The 17,092-nt window shown below is 27.4% G+C and overlaps 1 protein-coding gene across 2 annotated transcripts; it reads left to right on the top strand.

Moving 5' to 3' along the window:
• The first annotated feature begins 1,917 nt into the window (after nt 1-1,917).
• Nucleotides 1,918-10,359, top strand: LOC139086819 (protein elav-like). 2 transcript variants are annotated; one of them, XM_070635426.1, is made up of 3 exons: nt 1,918-3,393; nt 3,678-3,856; nt 4,185-10,359. In XM_070635426.1, the coding sequence occupies exons 1-3, from the start codon at nt 2,476-2,478 to the stop codon at nt 4,198-4,200; spliced, it is 1,113 nt and encodes a 370-aa protein (XP_070491527.1). In that variant the 5' UTR covers nt 1,918-2,475; the 3' UTR covers nt 4,201-10,359. The 2 variants fall into 2 exon arrangements, with proteins under 2 accessions (XP_070491527.1, XP_070491526.1); XM_070635425.1 differs by lacking the exon at nt 4,185-10,359 and adding an exon at nt 3,929-4,091.
• Nucleotides 10,360-17,092: the final 6,733 nt, after the last annotated feature.

Here is a 17,092-nt window from a genome sequence, read left to right as displayed (position 1 = left end):
GTTTATTTTAATAGAAACATAATTATTCAATTTATTTAAAGAGATTTTTTTAAAAAACTGTAATTTTCATGCTGCAGTGTGAATATGAATAATGAAATCATGACATTTTATATGGATGGTTGAAATCTTCTATTGATTAGAATTTTGGACAGGAAAAAAGAGAAAATTTTTGGGGTAAAAAATTTGCAATATTTACATTAACCCCTAATTTATGAAAAATCCATTCCTTTAGTATGTAGGGACTCCCCCTCTATTCATAACATGGATTATACCTGGTTACCATTAGGAACGGAGAAAGTACGTCTTATAGATAAAAATATGAAAAAGAAGACGTAATTTGATTTATTATAATATTCCTGTGTTTCCAAATAAACTCAAGACTCAGATAATTTATAGAGATTTATAAAAAAAATCTCAAGAATTATGAAATTTTAAATGTTATTAATAAGTAAACATTCCATTTAATTGCATGAAGAGTTGAAATTTGAGAAAAGAATGATTTATTCATTTGTTGAGTTAGTCATCGTTTGGTGAAAGACTCAAGCTGTTCGAATGGGATTCCTGTAATGGTCTATTAACGCCTATCTCATTATCACATGAATTATGTGAGAGTACAGTAATAAGAAGAATACAGAAAATATGAAATTTATATATGACAATTTGTCATATAGACAAAGAACCCCTCGATAGCTCAATGGTAGAAGCATGAGTTTGGAAATCGAGGACGTGGGTTCGAGTCCCACTCAGGATCTGGTTATTCGAAATTATACTTTTTCTGATAGATCAACACAATCAAGGACTAAGCTAGATAGTGCAAGGTACTTCTTATTATATTTACTAATTTTAACCAGAGCTCGAAGTTGACTTGGATGATTTTGCTAGGGAGTCAAGTAGATTTGAGTCGACTTTTCTATGCAAAATTTGAATCGACTTTCAAGCTTGGATCCAAAAAAAAAAAATAAGAAAAGTCCAATTTAAGTCGACTCGACTCCATACAAAATCCAAGTCGACTTCTGGTTCTGGTTAAAACCTTAGTCAGGTGTATTGCTAAAACCAGCTACAGCTAGTAAAGAACTTGAAAATTCACTTGACCTCAGAAAATCAACTCAGATTGTATCAAAAAAATTGAAGAAAAATTACAAAAATTCAAAACTATCAAAATTTTTATGTTATCAAAAGTTACAAAAAGTTTAAAAAAAATTCAAAAATTTTTAAAAATTTGAGTCTTGAGTCCCTCAAAAACCAATAGAAGATTTAACCCCCAAACTTTTTAACTATTCCCTGTGTTAGAAAAAAAAGAATTTTTAAATTTCTAATGTCAATCATATGATGAAAAGATGTATGGAAAAAAATATGACTTTTATTATTATAAATAGAAGGAAAATTAAAAAAAAAAAACTTTTTTGATGTTGTCAAAGATTGGAAAGAAAAAAAAAATTATTAATTTTTGATGAAATAATTACTATTTAATTATCAATCAAGAGATAAGATTGTTGTATTGAGAAATTTTTCGAATATTTTCCTTGTGAATGACAAAAAAAAATGAAGTCATATAATATTATCTATATTATATGGCAAAGTTCAATGCATTAATTCTGTTATTTTATTATAATAAAGATCAAGCAGCAAAAATACAAAAATATTCTTTCATTTTGAATTTATTACGAGTTACAGAAGGGTATCAGGACGTGCCAGGAGGGATTTTTATGAATAATTTCATTGTAAAAAAAGGGGAAAAATCAAATTTCTAACTCGATCACAGCACAGCACACAGCATATAAAGCTTTTGACGACAACAACCCCTACTTTTGCGTCACTAATATACAAAAAAAAGAATTTCTCTACAATAAACCAAAAGTCTACAAAAACTAAAACATGATGCAAATCCATTCTGGCAATATTCATTTCAATTGCGGTAACTCTAAAGAAAAATCAATATTTTGAGCTACTCAACTTTATTTAATTCTACCGATTTTATTATTATTTTAGTAGTAAAAATTAGTGAAAAGTGTTGCTAACTGCTTAAATTATTAATAAAAGTTGGAGTACAGTGCAATATGGTTAATTGTGCTCAAAATAACTAAAATTAAAAAATTTGCCTAATAAAAAAAAATTTTTTCTAACACAATCACACACACGCCCTCTTACAAGTAAAGAAAGCTAAAGCTTACTTACTTACTTTTTTCCTATTTGATCAATAAAATTCAATTGAGAAGAATAAGTGAAAAAAAAAATTATAAAAATTCTGAACAAATTTTTTTGTGAGTGAAAAATTAAATTAAACGGTATTACGCTTAAAAGTAACATTTTACGCATTTTTTACAATAAAAAAAATTCTCATCCGTGCATAAAGTTCTGAAAGAAAGGCGTAATAAAAAAATCAATAAATCTCAGTGTAGTGCATCTACTCAGTAAACGGAATCACAAGTAAAAGTAAAAAAAAAATATAATAAAATTTTTAAAGTGTTAGTTACAATGACAGGAGACACAGCAATGCAAACCGACGACTCAAATTGTAGTCAAAATGGAGATGCTAAGGTATCTAAAAGTATGCTTACAAATGAGAATCGTACGAATCTCATTGTTAATTACCTCCCGCAAACCATGACCGAGGAGGAAATTAAAAGCCTATTCTCAAGTGTTGGCGAGGTTGAAAGTGTTAAATTAGTACGCGACAAAAATAATATACCCTTCCCACCAAATCCTTTAAATCCAAACTCAATACGTGGCCAATCACTCGGATATGGTTTCGTTAACTATCGACGTACACAAGACGCTGAGCAAGCCGTTAATGTTCTTAATGGTTTACGCTTACAAAATAAGGTCATTAAAGTCTCATTTGCAAGACCCAGTTCTGAGTCGATTAAGGGTGCAAATTTATACATCTCTGGCTTACCAAAAACAATCACACAAGAGGAACTTGAAGAAATTTTCAGACCGTACGGCGAAATAATTACATCACGTGTATTGACACAAGAGGGAAATGATAAGTTAAAGGGCATTGGATTTATTCGTTATGACCAACGAAAGCAAGCCGAGAGAGCAATTTCAGCATTAAATGGCACTACACCCAAAAATCTGACTGAACCAATTGTGGTGAAATTCTCAAATACACCGGGTCAAAACAAGCAAAGTCCCACACCAATAATACCGGCATTTTTAAATCCACAAATAACTAGACGATTGGGAGCCATTCATCATCCAATAAATAAGGGATTGGCAAGATTTTCACCGATGGCTGGCGATCCATTGGCTATGGATCCAGCATTGGCAATGTTACCAGCAACAAATGGTACAATTACAAGTTCTATTGCGACAGGCGGTGGCTGGTCCATTTTTGTCTATAATCTCGCACCCGAAACAGAGGATAATGCATTATGGCAGCTATTTGGGGTAATTTTTCTCACACAATTTATCATTTTTGCTTATAATTTTCTCAAAAAAATGTCTAATTTTCTTCTTTATGTTGACTATCGCTAGCATCCCTTCAAAAAAGGAAGCATGTGGAAAATTTTATAAATGGAAGCTATAACAGGCGGCCATTTATAAATTTTTCCATGCCTGTTTTTTTTGTTGTGGGATGAAAATTTTCTTTTCCTAATTTATTCATTTTTAATTTTTTTTTTATTTTTCCTATTTACTAATCAAAAAAATAAAAAAAATGTCCATAAATAAAGCCCTTCGGTGCAGTGACAAATGTTAAGATAATTAAAGATAATGCAACGAGCCAGTGCAAAGGCTACGGTTTTGTTACAATGACAAATTATGAGGAAGCAATGTTGGCCATAAGAGCGCTAAATGGATACACACTTGGAAATCGAGTGTTACAAGTCAGCTTCAAGACAAACAAAACTAAGTAAATCTCAAATTTCTATTTAATTTTTAAACTATATTTTAATATTAATAATAATTTTATAAAAAATTTAAGTGAATATACAAAAGCATTAGAAGCATAAATATATATGTAAATACAGAGACATGTAGAGATGCTGTCTATCAAATAAGACAACAAATTTTAAAACGTAAAACGTTTGTAAAATTAGCAGTATTTATGAATGAAAAAAAAGCATAAAGGTACTAGGATATATATTTATTATTCTTTTGATTTTGATATAGTCTCTGACAAATTTACAATTATTTTAATTGATTTATTTTTCTTATTTTTCTTTTGTTTCATTTCACAGTCAGTTACAAAATTGAATTCTTCACACTCACACATAAAAAATTGAAAGAAATTTTTTAAAAAATTACATATTTAAAAAAAAAAAGTTTAAGCTAATAAACATAAAAGGGAAGATTGAATCTATTGTAGTGTGACATGCATATATATGCATGATAATAACACATAAGTTATAGCTATAATGCTAATGAGTGAGACATGAACGATTTAATTGAAAATCGTTTCATGAAAAAAAAAAAAAAAAAAAAAAGATGAATTACAGACAAAAAAAAATTATATTATGTAGATTGTGTGAAGCCTAATACAATATATATAATTTATATTTTTTTCACTTATTTCTTCTTTTTATGGATGTAATGAATGTGCAGTTGTCTGGCTTCATACCACATTATTTCCTTTATTTATATCTCGTCTAAAGTCATATTAAATTAATTTAATTTTTTTCTTTTGATAAGATATAGTAAAGAAGTAGTAAAAGGCATAATCATGCTTAACATAGATAATGAAAAAAGGAGAAAATTTTTTTGTCATATATCGTAGAGAAATGGAACGCAAAAGTATTGAATAGAGGAAAGGAAATAAGAAAAAAAAAAGAATCATTATAAGAGTATCATATGCAGTATCACATACATTTTTAAGAATTATATATGCTAGTAAATATATATAAATTTAATCAGAATTGAATGGAAGTGAATATTAACATGGGCAAAAGAGCATAAATCAGGTTTTTATATTGTGTAATGTACGATACATATATGTATTGTACTAACAAAAATGATTAAAATCAGTAAAAATGCAAAAGCATAAAAACAACTCGCTGTGCACAGGAATAAGTAAGAATGAATGAAAGAGAAAGAGGATGTGTGTGTGTGTGGTTAGAAACGAAAAAAAGGGAAGAATAAAGCGGCGCATAAAGTAAGAATTTTGTGTAGCAGCATTGTAAATGTAACAGACAGAGAGATTGGAACAAGGATCATTGACCTTTTCCTAGATACCCAATTTTTCGCAATGGAACTCAACACATACATAACTAATATTTCACGTATGTCTCACAGTGTTTGTGCGCCTGTCGAGCAGTGAAAAAGAATACAAAAGAGAAGTCGAAAAAAAAAATTTTTTGTATTTTTGAAAATTATACATCTAGGGGTTGATTTTCCTTTCTATACACCACTCTTCTCTTTGTTCTCGACTTCATTCAATTCATTCAACCCTTAATATACAGAAAAATAAAAACAAGATATGAAAAAATAAATTAAAATTATATATTATACACATAGCAATTTTAAGTCTACATAGAGACATGAGACTCTGAAAAAAACTTTTTCAACTTGCTTTCTTGCCAAACACACACAATCAAAATTCAATGCCGGTTTTGTACAAAATGTAATACAAGTTTATATAGAATGAAAACTTATTATGAATCGTGACGACCGCGTAAAGTCGTGAAAAATTTTTTTGTGAAAAATTATTTTTTACTTCGTTAGATTTATTCGCTCATTTCATGCAATAGGAAAGGAAAGAAACTTAATCTAAACAAAAAATTTTATATGTAACACGAATAGAATGAAAAAAAAACCATTTATGATTTATTTGCTCATACCAGATTCCTTTTAATAACACAGTATGAATATATAGCTAGAAGTAAAAATCAACAACTAAGCATTCAAAGCGTTCCAGACACTGATTGTGGAAAATGATATTGATTTTTTTTATGTTTTTCTTTTTATTCCTTTCTTCTCTCACTTATTGTATATATATGCATACTTGATATTTCTCCTTTTATTAAACAAAAAAGTATGAAAAAAAATCCACCAACAAATTCCATAAAAAAATTATTTAAAATTCTCCCTTTTCTGTTTTACTTTGTGGTAGAGCTAATTGAAAATTTTTACTATCTCATATTATAAAATTTTTTAAAAAATCATAATTATGTAGAGTTACATGGCTTATTATTAGAAAAGAGAATGATGATATTAAACTAGAATCAATAGTGAATTGGATAAAAAATAACTGATTTAAGCCCACCCTACGACAACATCTACATGATGAATTTACATAAGCACGACCATGTGCTCGTGTATACAAAAGAGGAAAAAATATTCGAATATGAAAAGCTATGTTAAATAAGGATAAAGAAAAATGAAAGTCTAGTCAAAATTGTAGATTTAATGCTATAAATTTTTTTAGAATTATTTTATAATTAATTATGATAATTTTTTTTTTGTGTATTTATTATGAGGCAAAAAACAAACTAAAAAAAAAAGTGAAAACTATTTATTTACAATTTATCGAATATCCGTACCTACATAATAATTTTAATTTTATTATATAAAAAATTCTAGTGAATCTTGAAAAACTCTTTTTTCATACAACCCCCCTCCACTCCTACTCTCAGTTCTTTTTTTCGATGGGTTCTTTTGGAGTAGACGTTGTGGTTTGTTTTAGAAACCTACACGAGTCTACCCACAATCAACATAACCTCCAAAAAAGCACCCTTAGCAATCTTAACTTTTATTTCAAATTTTCACAAAAACTTAAAAGAAAATGATGAGAAAAAAAAATTGCAATGACGAAGAAATTTAAAATACTTAAACTATTCCATTAAGTGATTAGGATGAATTTTAATGATATTATTAATTTAATGATGATAACCAAATGGGTATTAAAATCGATGCTGTAGATTGAGAAAACCAAGTTTTTTTTTTCTTTTAAAGAAAAAGAAAAAAACCTCTAAAAATCCCAAAAAAAATAAAATGTTGAAAAAGTAAACTAAAGAAACTGAAACCAATGACATTTTGCAGTGCAAGCCATATAAATATAAAAAATTTTATGATAATATTAATAAATAATAATATTATTTAAATGTTATGCTCTACATTTAGTCAGTTGGAGCAAGATATTAAATGATTGCGTTATAGAGATAGACAAAGCATGAAAACAAAAAAAAAAATAATAAAAAAAAACCTTAGAAGCGCATTCCAATTAAAATTAAAAATTATTTAATAAAAAATAGCATACGATGCAAAAATTTGTCGTTATGCAATAAATTTTATTCATTAATTGACTATTTTTATTGCATCACGACAATTTTTTCCATTACTAATTCTTTTCGATATGAATTTATTACACACATACACACACACACTCACTGAATGAAACAAAATGATCTCAATTTCATATAATGAAAGAAATACAAAAAAACTGCAACTAAAAATTCATTTCGTTTTATAAAAAAATTAAATTTAAATTCTTTCATTTTGTTTTCGAGGATTTTTAACATCAAAAAAAGATCTCCGAAAATTAAATGTTATTGATAAATGCATAATAATTTATTATTCAATCATAATATGCTATAAGGCAGAATGCTATAAGGATAGAATAATTTTTTTTTTTCATGTTTAAATTACAATTTAATTTATTTCGCCGTGATATATGAGGCTAACGCATATTATACAAAAATTCACAATTACGTACATAATTAAATATGTATGTAAAAAGAATATATAAGGAACATGTGTCACAACCTGATTTGGTTTACACATTTACTTTACTTAACAAAAAAAAAATGAAAAAAATACATCACAATAACAACAAAGAAACGTAACTCATTATTTTTTACACAGTGAGTAAACATGAATGAACCCCTATATGTGTCTGATAATACAGAATATACAGGAATGGTTTACTTGCATACATCCTATGATAAAAAGTAATATTTAAAGAGACGACATCATTAAACAGATGATCTAAGTGATGAAAATGTATTACATACATACAAATAACAAAAAAGTGAAAAAAGAAATCTAGTCTAAAGTATTAATGTGCAATTTAAATAAGGGAAAAGAATTCACAGATGGATGGAACGAGCTATTTTCATCTACGAAATCTAAAAGCTTATGATTTTTCAATCATCACAAAATAAAACAACCAAAACTCTTTTTTAATTTATGAAAAGAAAAAGATTCAAAAAAAAAACATCATTTTTCGTGCAACTTCAACAACATGATATATCTGCGACACATGCAAGAGGAATCAGTAAATATTATTCAATGACAAATTTATATTTTGTGCTAATTTTCTTGCTGCTTCTATTGCAATAGTTTATTTATTATCTGTCATAAATATTTTTTTTTTATTTAACAGTTATAGATTTTCATCCACACTATATAAATATATATATGATTTTTTTTGTATCTAACAACATCAGTAGACCGATGAATTTTTTTTTTTTAATTTTTTATTTTCATTTTCATTTCTTTGGTTTATTTTTTCACATTTTTTTATTATTATTTTTAGAAGGAAAAAAAAAGATGAAATTCTTCCTTAGTAGAAGAAAAATCAGCGATGAAAATTTATCTTATTTTATGAGTTTTCGTTATTTTTATGATCAAATTTTTTTTTGATTTTTATTTAATATCATTAAATTAGTTTTATTATTATTTTATATCCCATCACTTTGATGAATCGCTTTATTATTTTATATTTTTTCTTTTATATTTATTTACTTCTCTCTGTCTTTTTCTATCAAAACAATCTGAAGAAAATTTCTTTTTATCTTAAATTTTTGAGGTTAATTTCATTAACAAATGGGTTATTGAAATACTAAAAATCCGTTAATTGATCAAAAATTCGGTCCAAGGTTGGTGTGACGCTGATTTTTGGATTCGGTTTTTAATCCGGCCCATGCACGAGTCAAACGGGCTTAGTCTCGGATATCTGATCGATTAAGCGGCTTTCGTAGTCTGAGTTAAGTTTGATGATGTAGTTTGGACAAACAAACAAGACCTGAATCAATACTTTAGCATATTTTCTAACAATTTGGTTAGAAAGTTGGTAAAATAATGAAAGATCTTGCTAAATTTCTCATTCTTAATTGATTTTGGGTTAAATAATGCTAAAATTAGTCTAGTCTGCAAATTGTGCTATCAATTCAGCAAATTCTATAAATTAAGATAAATTACCAACTCAGACTAGTACAAAAATACTGCTCAAATTAAATTACAGTATTCTGAGACAAGATCCCACGCAATACAGAGCATTCCGAGCAATTTACCGCCTCCGCTCTATCAAAATAAACATCCATACTTAAAAACAAATTCATGTTTTATCCAAAAAGTTTTCCAAAAACATACAAAATCAATTATGTTGTCCAACACTTGTCATTCAAATAAGAAACAGGTCTTAAATGACCTGACAAAATGAAGAAAACATGAAAAGCCTCTTTTTAATGAAATTAAAACTCAAAGAAAAACATCTTCAATCGCTTCTTGTAAAAAAGAAGAAAAAAAAATATGAAAAAAAGATATTTTTTACACTTATATGAGCTAAGAATATTTTCATTCGACAAAACCAAAAATAAAGTTCAATTCGCAGAAGTAAATTGAAATAAAAAAGAATTTTTTAAATATGAAAAGAAGAAAAAACACGAGAAATTGGAGAGAAAAAATCTTTATTTGTAAATGAAAAATCTCTTTCCATACTACTTTATAATTATATATACACATTACATTACGCCACTATAATAATTAATAATATCTATAAATAAACAAAAAAAAATATCATGAAAAAAGAAGATTCTCTCAAACAAAAAAATAGCAAAGAAAATCCATTACTAAATGTCCTTTTTAAAAGAAAAAAAAAATTCTTTTTTAGAAAGAAAAAAAAATCACACGCAACAAAATAAAAAAAAAATCATGTTTTATAAGATTTACAAATATTTAATATGAGTAAAAAATGAGAAGTAGCAGTTAAGGAAAAACGTTCTACCAAAAAAAAAAAAGTTTTAGTTTTTCTTTTTCAAAATTTTTTTTAATTGCTTTTCAAACTCGTGTGTATTTATCTTATTCTTATAATTATTGTCTAATATTAAACGAAATTTTTTTTCTTCATTTTTATGATACTGCTACTTATTGCTAGTATTTTTGGATTGTTGTAATTTTTAAAATTGTCGTAAAGAATTTGGAAACATTTAAGTGGGTTCTGGAGGGTTTATACTTAATGTTGATCCGAAGAATACCTTCCTAGAGGGCTAGGAGTACCTCCCAAGAGGTACCACTTAACCCAGAAGTACCCAGGATCCCTGAAGTACCCAAGAGGTGCACTTAACCCGAGCAGACAAGTAACATGCTTTTGAGTATGCCCACAAAATTGCAGAGCTTGTAGTCAACTTGAATTTGGTATGAAAATCGATTGGGGTCGACTCGACTGGAGATATCAAAATTGAGAACACTCAATTATATTGATTGATTACACTCATGAACACGCTCATCTAGGTGGGTATACTCACCGTCTGATGGATAAAGGGGTCTTACTAAGAATAAAGCACTTACAATCTCAATATGTACTTCAGATAGCCACTTAAATTATTAAAATACCAGACACAAAGGCACCTTATATCATAAAATGTGGTAAATTCAGCCTATACCAGATGTTTTTTGAATTAAATTTGCCTCACTAAGACAAATGTCCAGAAAACATTACAGGCAACATAAAAGCAAAGTGTGTGCAAGTAAATCTCACCAAAAAACCTCTTATCGATGATTCAATCCATCGACCCATTTTATACCTCAGAATAAAATTAGAAACTAAAAGAAACCAAATAACCGTACAGGAAACTTGTCAAATTTACCACAAGGAAGTCTACACACGATAAAAAGAAAAAAATTAAGGTGCGATACCAAAATCACGGCAATTTTAAAAATTAAAGCAATCTACTGAATTTTATACATATAGATATTTTTGGGGTGTGTTTTCCGTACTATAAATTTTTATACTTTAACTATTCGTTACCACGAGCACTTAACACACTTGCTATAAACAACAATATCATTGCAATCATTTTTTTGTATAAAAAAAAGGCTATTTGTGCTCGTGTGACTCGTGAATATACATTTAATCACACCTTGATTTTATTATTTTGATTACAAATTTTTTTCTTTTTTTTCTTCATTTTTTATAAGGATTAATTGCTTTGTGCAAATGAAAGCTTATTGCTTTTATAGTTTTACTCCCCTTTTTTTCTTCTTGTGTACTTTTTTGAAAGATTTGATATAAAAAAAAGGATAATTATGATTAAAATACTAATAATAATAATACACTTGATGTAATTTGATGTAGTATAATGTATTAGTTGGATAAAATAACTAAAAAAATAGTATATTCTCCAACATTTTTTTTAATTTTCATTCAAAATCGAATTTTTTTTTATTTTTATTTAAATAATGCAATATTTTTCATTTATTTATTTATTTAATTATATTTTTTCTTTTCTAAAAGAATCCTACATAAATTATTTACTAATTGCAACATTATTCCTACCATTAAAAAAAAAGCAAAAAAAATTTTCATATTTCTTTCTTGTATTAATTAAAAAACCATTATTTTTTTATCCGTTGGTATAAATTATTTTTGGATCAAAAAAAAAAGCATATATTTAAAAACATAAAACTGAAATGCATACATGGATGAGAAAGTATGAAAATGTATAATTTTATGTTTATGATTCTATAATAAAGTATTTAAATTATTCTGATTGTAAATTATGATTTTCTTTCATTATAATAACATCATTTGTTAATCATTTATGTTTTATTTATTAATTAATTATTTTCAGTATATTGGTTTTACAGGTTTTTATGCAATGGTAAATACTAATCATCTTTTTATTATCATTTCGCTGAATAACCAAAAAAAAAATATGAACCTTTTTAATTATTGATTAATAATTATTTTTATGTATGGGGATAATCTGTAGAGAAATATTGTAGGTTAAGAATTTGAACTTTTATGTCCTATAACGGGTTTGAAAAGCTAATTCGAAAGTATACTCTAGAACATAAACAAAGAGTCGAGGGACTTCAGTGTCATATAATGTCTAGACAGTTCTGGGAGGGCAACTTGTCTTTTTCTAAGGCTTCCCGAAGTCTCGGTTTTGACGAATTTTCGAAACCAGAATCAATATCGAAACCAAGAGCGGAACTGATATCGGAACCGATAGCGGAATCAAGATCAGGACCAATATCGGAACCAAGCCTGGAACCGATATCAGAACCGATATCGAAACCAAGACCGGAACCAAGACCGGAACCGATATCGGAACCAAGACCGGAACCGATATCGGAACCAAGACCGTAACCGATATCAGAACCAAAACTGGAACTAAAAAGATTTCCTCAAAGTCTCAATCTCGAAAATCCTTACTTTATCCTCAATCAGAAGCTTAACGAACCAAAAATTCAGATTTCTTCCATTTCTTAAAGAATTAAATTGTAATCCTTACAAATCATTATAAGCTACTGATAATATTTCGTGCATTTCATTTAATGTTCATGACACTAACAAAGCTCATAGAAAAATATATTTGACATTTTCTGCGAGACATGAAAATTGGAGATTATAATGATTTCTCGTGACTTAATGTCTCGAAAGGCATTATGTAAATTTTTAAAGCTTTTCCCACGTTACCAAGTGATTGATTTGACAGTTTTTTTTCTAAATGCTTAACCTTTAATCAAGATTTAAATAAAATTTGCACGAATCCTTGAGGGTAATTATGTAGAATAATTGAAAAATTTTAATGAGTTTGTATTTTACAGTACAAGGCTCTGTAGAATGTGAATTTGTAATAATTTGAATTTAGAAGAATTAGAGCAAATTATATTTGAGGTTATAATGCACTCTGAATAGCACTCGGTTAATCGATCCAAATTCTGGGAACTAAGAGGTCTGGGAGTTTGCATGTTGTCGGATTTGAACCGAATCCGACATTAAGTCAGAGTTTTGTCGGCCTGGTGACTGATTTTTGATTTATTAGCCAATTTGTACTATGCAGACAAACCAGTCATAAGGTTCAATGGAAGATGGGCAGATTTAAGTGTCGACTCGATTTTGGCAACAAAAGGACAGGGACGGGTCCATTCCAAAGGCACCCAACCGACAGGGTGGAGCGAGGGGTTCTAAATACGCACCTGCTAACCCTAGTTTAAGACCCCTTAAAGCTTACCTCAGTTAACAAGTTACAATTTCTCATACAGATTATCCTTTATTCCACCTTTAATTGTATTTCTATTTCTATATTTTATTAATTATATTAACTTATCTTTTATTAACAAAAATACTCTCTCTAACCAAATTATTAAAAAAATGTGTAAATTAACTTCTAAGCAATTGTAATTGTCTTCCCATTGTCTTCTTCAGTTTAATTTTTATATATAAATATGCTAAAAACATCCTTTTTTCTTTTTTTTCTTATTATCTCTTTTTTTAATTATAGAACTGAATCTGTTTGGAGTGCTAATTAATCAATGAAATTTTATTTTTATGTTTTGCTAAAAAGTAATAAATAATTTTTTTTTAAATTGTGAATTTTTTTTAAATTAATTGTGAATTTATTATTGTAAAGATTAATTTTTAATTTTTTTCCCAACCGCAGTTAAATGAGATGCATTTACACTATATTGACTTACCCAATTATGACAACTGTACGATTAAATCTACCGTGAGATAGTCTAACAGATGCTGTATGGGAGTCAAATGTAAATAAATGTGTCGCACATAATAATTTTTCTTTTAATCTTTTATATTTTTTTTTTTTTTTCTCGTTTTAAACTCAGAAATTAAGTCATTCCGAAAATATAACAAAAATGCATACATACAATTTTATTTGTATCAAGATAAATTAATATTTTTTTAAAACTGAAATCTTCTGACGTCTTTAGAGATGAACTAATTTTTATTTGCTAAAAGGCACATTTTTTAATATTAAACACCACGTGCGTTTTAGCAAAAATTGAACACTTGTAGACTTTAAAAGTTTTATAGTCATGTAAAACCTCAAGGAAAAAATGTGGAAAATAAATATTTTGCAAAACTTTTGGTTGAGGGGATCGTTTAGTTATTACGTAACGCTATGGATGGGAAGTTGCCATTCCCCACCTCACACCCCCTCCTCTCCTACTCTCATAAGATGGTACGATGGGACCCCCCCCCCCCTCATGGAAGTCTATCATGTTTTGGATTGATGTGGGGGGATGGGAGGGAGGGGGTCTAAAAATTTAAAATTCCTTACATAACAAGCAATCGACCCCCAAAAGTAGATTTCAGTTTTAGAAAAAGTTGAAAAACATTCCCTTTTAAATTTTACAATTTTTTTATAATAAACAAAAAGTGAAAACAAAAAAAAAACTATAATTATGAAAAACCCAAAAGACATATTCATTAAGCAACTAGTTAAAAATCCTTCCATTTACTGATGAAAAAAATTAAAAATTCTAGTCTAATACACACATAATTTTTATTAAGAAAAAAAAAGTAACTAAACTCTTAAAACAATGAATTTTTTGATAAGAATGAATAAAAAAAATGAAATATATCTTATAAAAAACATAGCAATTATTACGTGAAGACAAGAAAAAATGTGAAAAAAAAGATTGTATTCAATTTTAAATTAATAACTTTTTTTATCTTCAATCCAACCTAACATTTAAGTTTGTCTGTCTTTTGATGACAAAAAATGTGAAATTTTAAAAAATTTAATTTAAAAAAAGAAAAAAAAAATCGCAGAAAAATATGACAATGAGAAAAAACATTGATGTAAGGTCATTTCCCAAAGAAAAATTTATATGAAAAACTAAAACAGTTCGGTGAAAATTCAACGCACAACATAATGACACAATCTCCTTTGACTTCACCAAGAAGAAGGCTAACAAAAGAACAAAAAAAATATTTAAAAAAAAACTGTTCAACTTGACAAACTTATCTATACATTATTATATGATAGGTACATATATGTTTTTATGGGTATGAAAAAATAATAATAATATTTTATTAGAAAATTTTTTACCATTTATTTTTAATTAAATCAAATTTACTCAATTTTTCCTAAAAGCAATAATAAGTTTTCTCTCTTAATTTATTAATTATTATATATTTTCTTTCGATGAATGGAGTATTAAAAATAGGTATATAATAAAAAGTATTATCAGTTAAGAATTAATCGTAAACAAAACAAAAAAACAAAAAAATTTATTTAAAATTCGTCTTTAATTTTTTGATTCCTCATTTTTATGAATTTTTATTGACTTTTGTAGCATCTGTTTTCGTTTATCAATCTGCTTTAGTCTTCCGACCATTCAATACCATAACCCAAGGGGTGATAACTCTTTGAAATTTGATTAAAATGAAGGTTTGACTCATTGTTATGATTAGGCTTAGGTGATTTTTGGAAAACACGAGTTTCTGATCTAGGCAAAGAACGTGCCTAGATCCTGCTCTCAAGTGCAGAGCAAGGAGAGCATGCTCTTTGCCTGTTAGGGAATATCATTTGATATCCAAAAATCTAAATTTTAACTTAATCACTAAACTAACCTCAAAAAGTGACTCAAACTAACCTCATTCTACTCAAATTCAAAGAATTTTCATCTCTTACATCAAATTAGATACAAAAAAAACCCTTTTTGAATACGAATAGACTTATTTATGTCACACTCTGTCAAGATATTGTTTTTGCTTTTCAAATTATTAATTAAAATTCAGCGATATTGTCTCTCAACTCTATTATTTATTTCCACATGTTTCTGTAATAATTCATGATTTTTTATGTCATACAAATCTGATTTATTCTGATTACAAAACATGAACCGCATAAGTTGTTGAATCTTGTTGATTTTTGTACTTTGTATATAATTAACTTCTGTTTCACCAAAATTCAATCAGATTGTGATTCACAGTAATATATATTATTTATTTATTAGGTAAGTAATTTCTTTCGTTTTATAATTATAAATTTTATTAACATTTTTACAATGACAAAAGATCCATCCTTTTACTACGTTTTTGTATTTTATTGCTTAGTTATGATTATATTATCGACTATTTATTCATAAGTTTCTTATTTTCAGGATAATTTTTATATAGTCAGAAAAATACCATAAAATTATTTCACATAAAATTTGATTTTTGTGCCTTTTAAGTTACATCATGTGTTTAGGACCGTATATGCCGGTTACTTCTCCTTCATCTTCAATATTATTACCTTAATTAATAATTATTTCTGCATTTATTTATCAATAGATACTTACTATCATTTTTATACAATTTAATACCGTAGAGATAAAAGAATACGAAATTACATGGGTGATAAATAAATATAAGACTGAAAAACAATTATTGACCTACTCTAATTACAATCTCGAAAGCAATTTTGTAATACATATGAAAATTTTTTTTAATAACTAAATGGAATCTCAATTAATAGTTAAATAAAATATTAAAACTAAGACTGTCTTTTACTCGATAATTTATTGCGGTTAATCAGTATGATTAATGACCAAAGATATTTTTATACAAAAGGTATTAACTATACAATCCATTCCGTAAATACAATACATGATTGCAAATGACAGGATTAATCATCAAAAGAATGAAACAAAGGATTTGTAGAATTTGAATTTATCGTGTAAAGTTAAAATAAATATTTATAACGATTTTCTTGGAATAAATGTCTATAATTAACATATTTTTATACAAAAGGTATTGAGGACTATACAATACATTCCGTAAATACAATACATGATTGCAAATGACAGGATTAATCATCAAAAGAACGAAACAAAGGAAATTAATTTTATGCTCACTGGATCTTACTGTATCTCAAGTAATTTATCGTGTATGAAGTATGTAGGAGAAGTATTATGATAATTACACAAACGTGATAAGTATTTAGATTATTCTAAGTGTTACGAGGCAATCAATTGTCTTTTTAAGTACTTTGTGGTGAAAATGTGCAATTTACCGATAAAATTAATATTTCTGCCATACTTACCGCTTAGAATGTATTAATCTTCATTATTCACAGTATAACTTCGTGTCGTTCGCCCGATTAAAGTGGTGTCGGAGGCGTTTGTCTTCTTTAAA

This window comes from Chironomus tepperi, unplaced genomic scaffold (assembly GCF_022539635.2).
Source record: "Chironomus tepperi strain 1889 unplaced genomic scaffold, CSIRO-AGI_Ctep_v1 contig_89, whole genome shotgun sequence".
NCBI lineage: Eukaryota > Metazoa > Arthropoda > Insecta > Diptera > Chironomidae > Chironomus > Chironomus tepperi.
Note: the sequence above shows the minus strand (reverse complement) of the source record. Positions and strands in the feature narration are given on the sequence as shown.

Bases quoted from the DNA above. Each gene is read 5' to 3' on its own strand.
- LOC139086819 (XM_070635425.1), top strand. From the start codon at position 2,476: ATGACAGGAGACACAGCAATGCAAACCGACGACTCAAATTGTAGTCAA. The intron at 3,394-3,677 runs GTAATTTTTCTC...CCATAAATAAAG, and splicing joins CATTATGGCAGCTATTTGGG to CCCTTCGGTGCAGTGACAAA. The intron at 3,857-3,928 runs GTAAATCTCAAA...AAAAAATTTAAG, and splicing joins TTCAAGACAAACAAAACTAA to TGAATATACAAAAGCATTAG.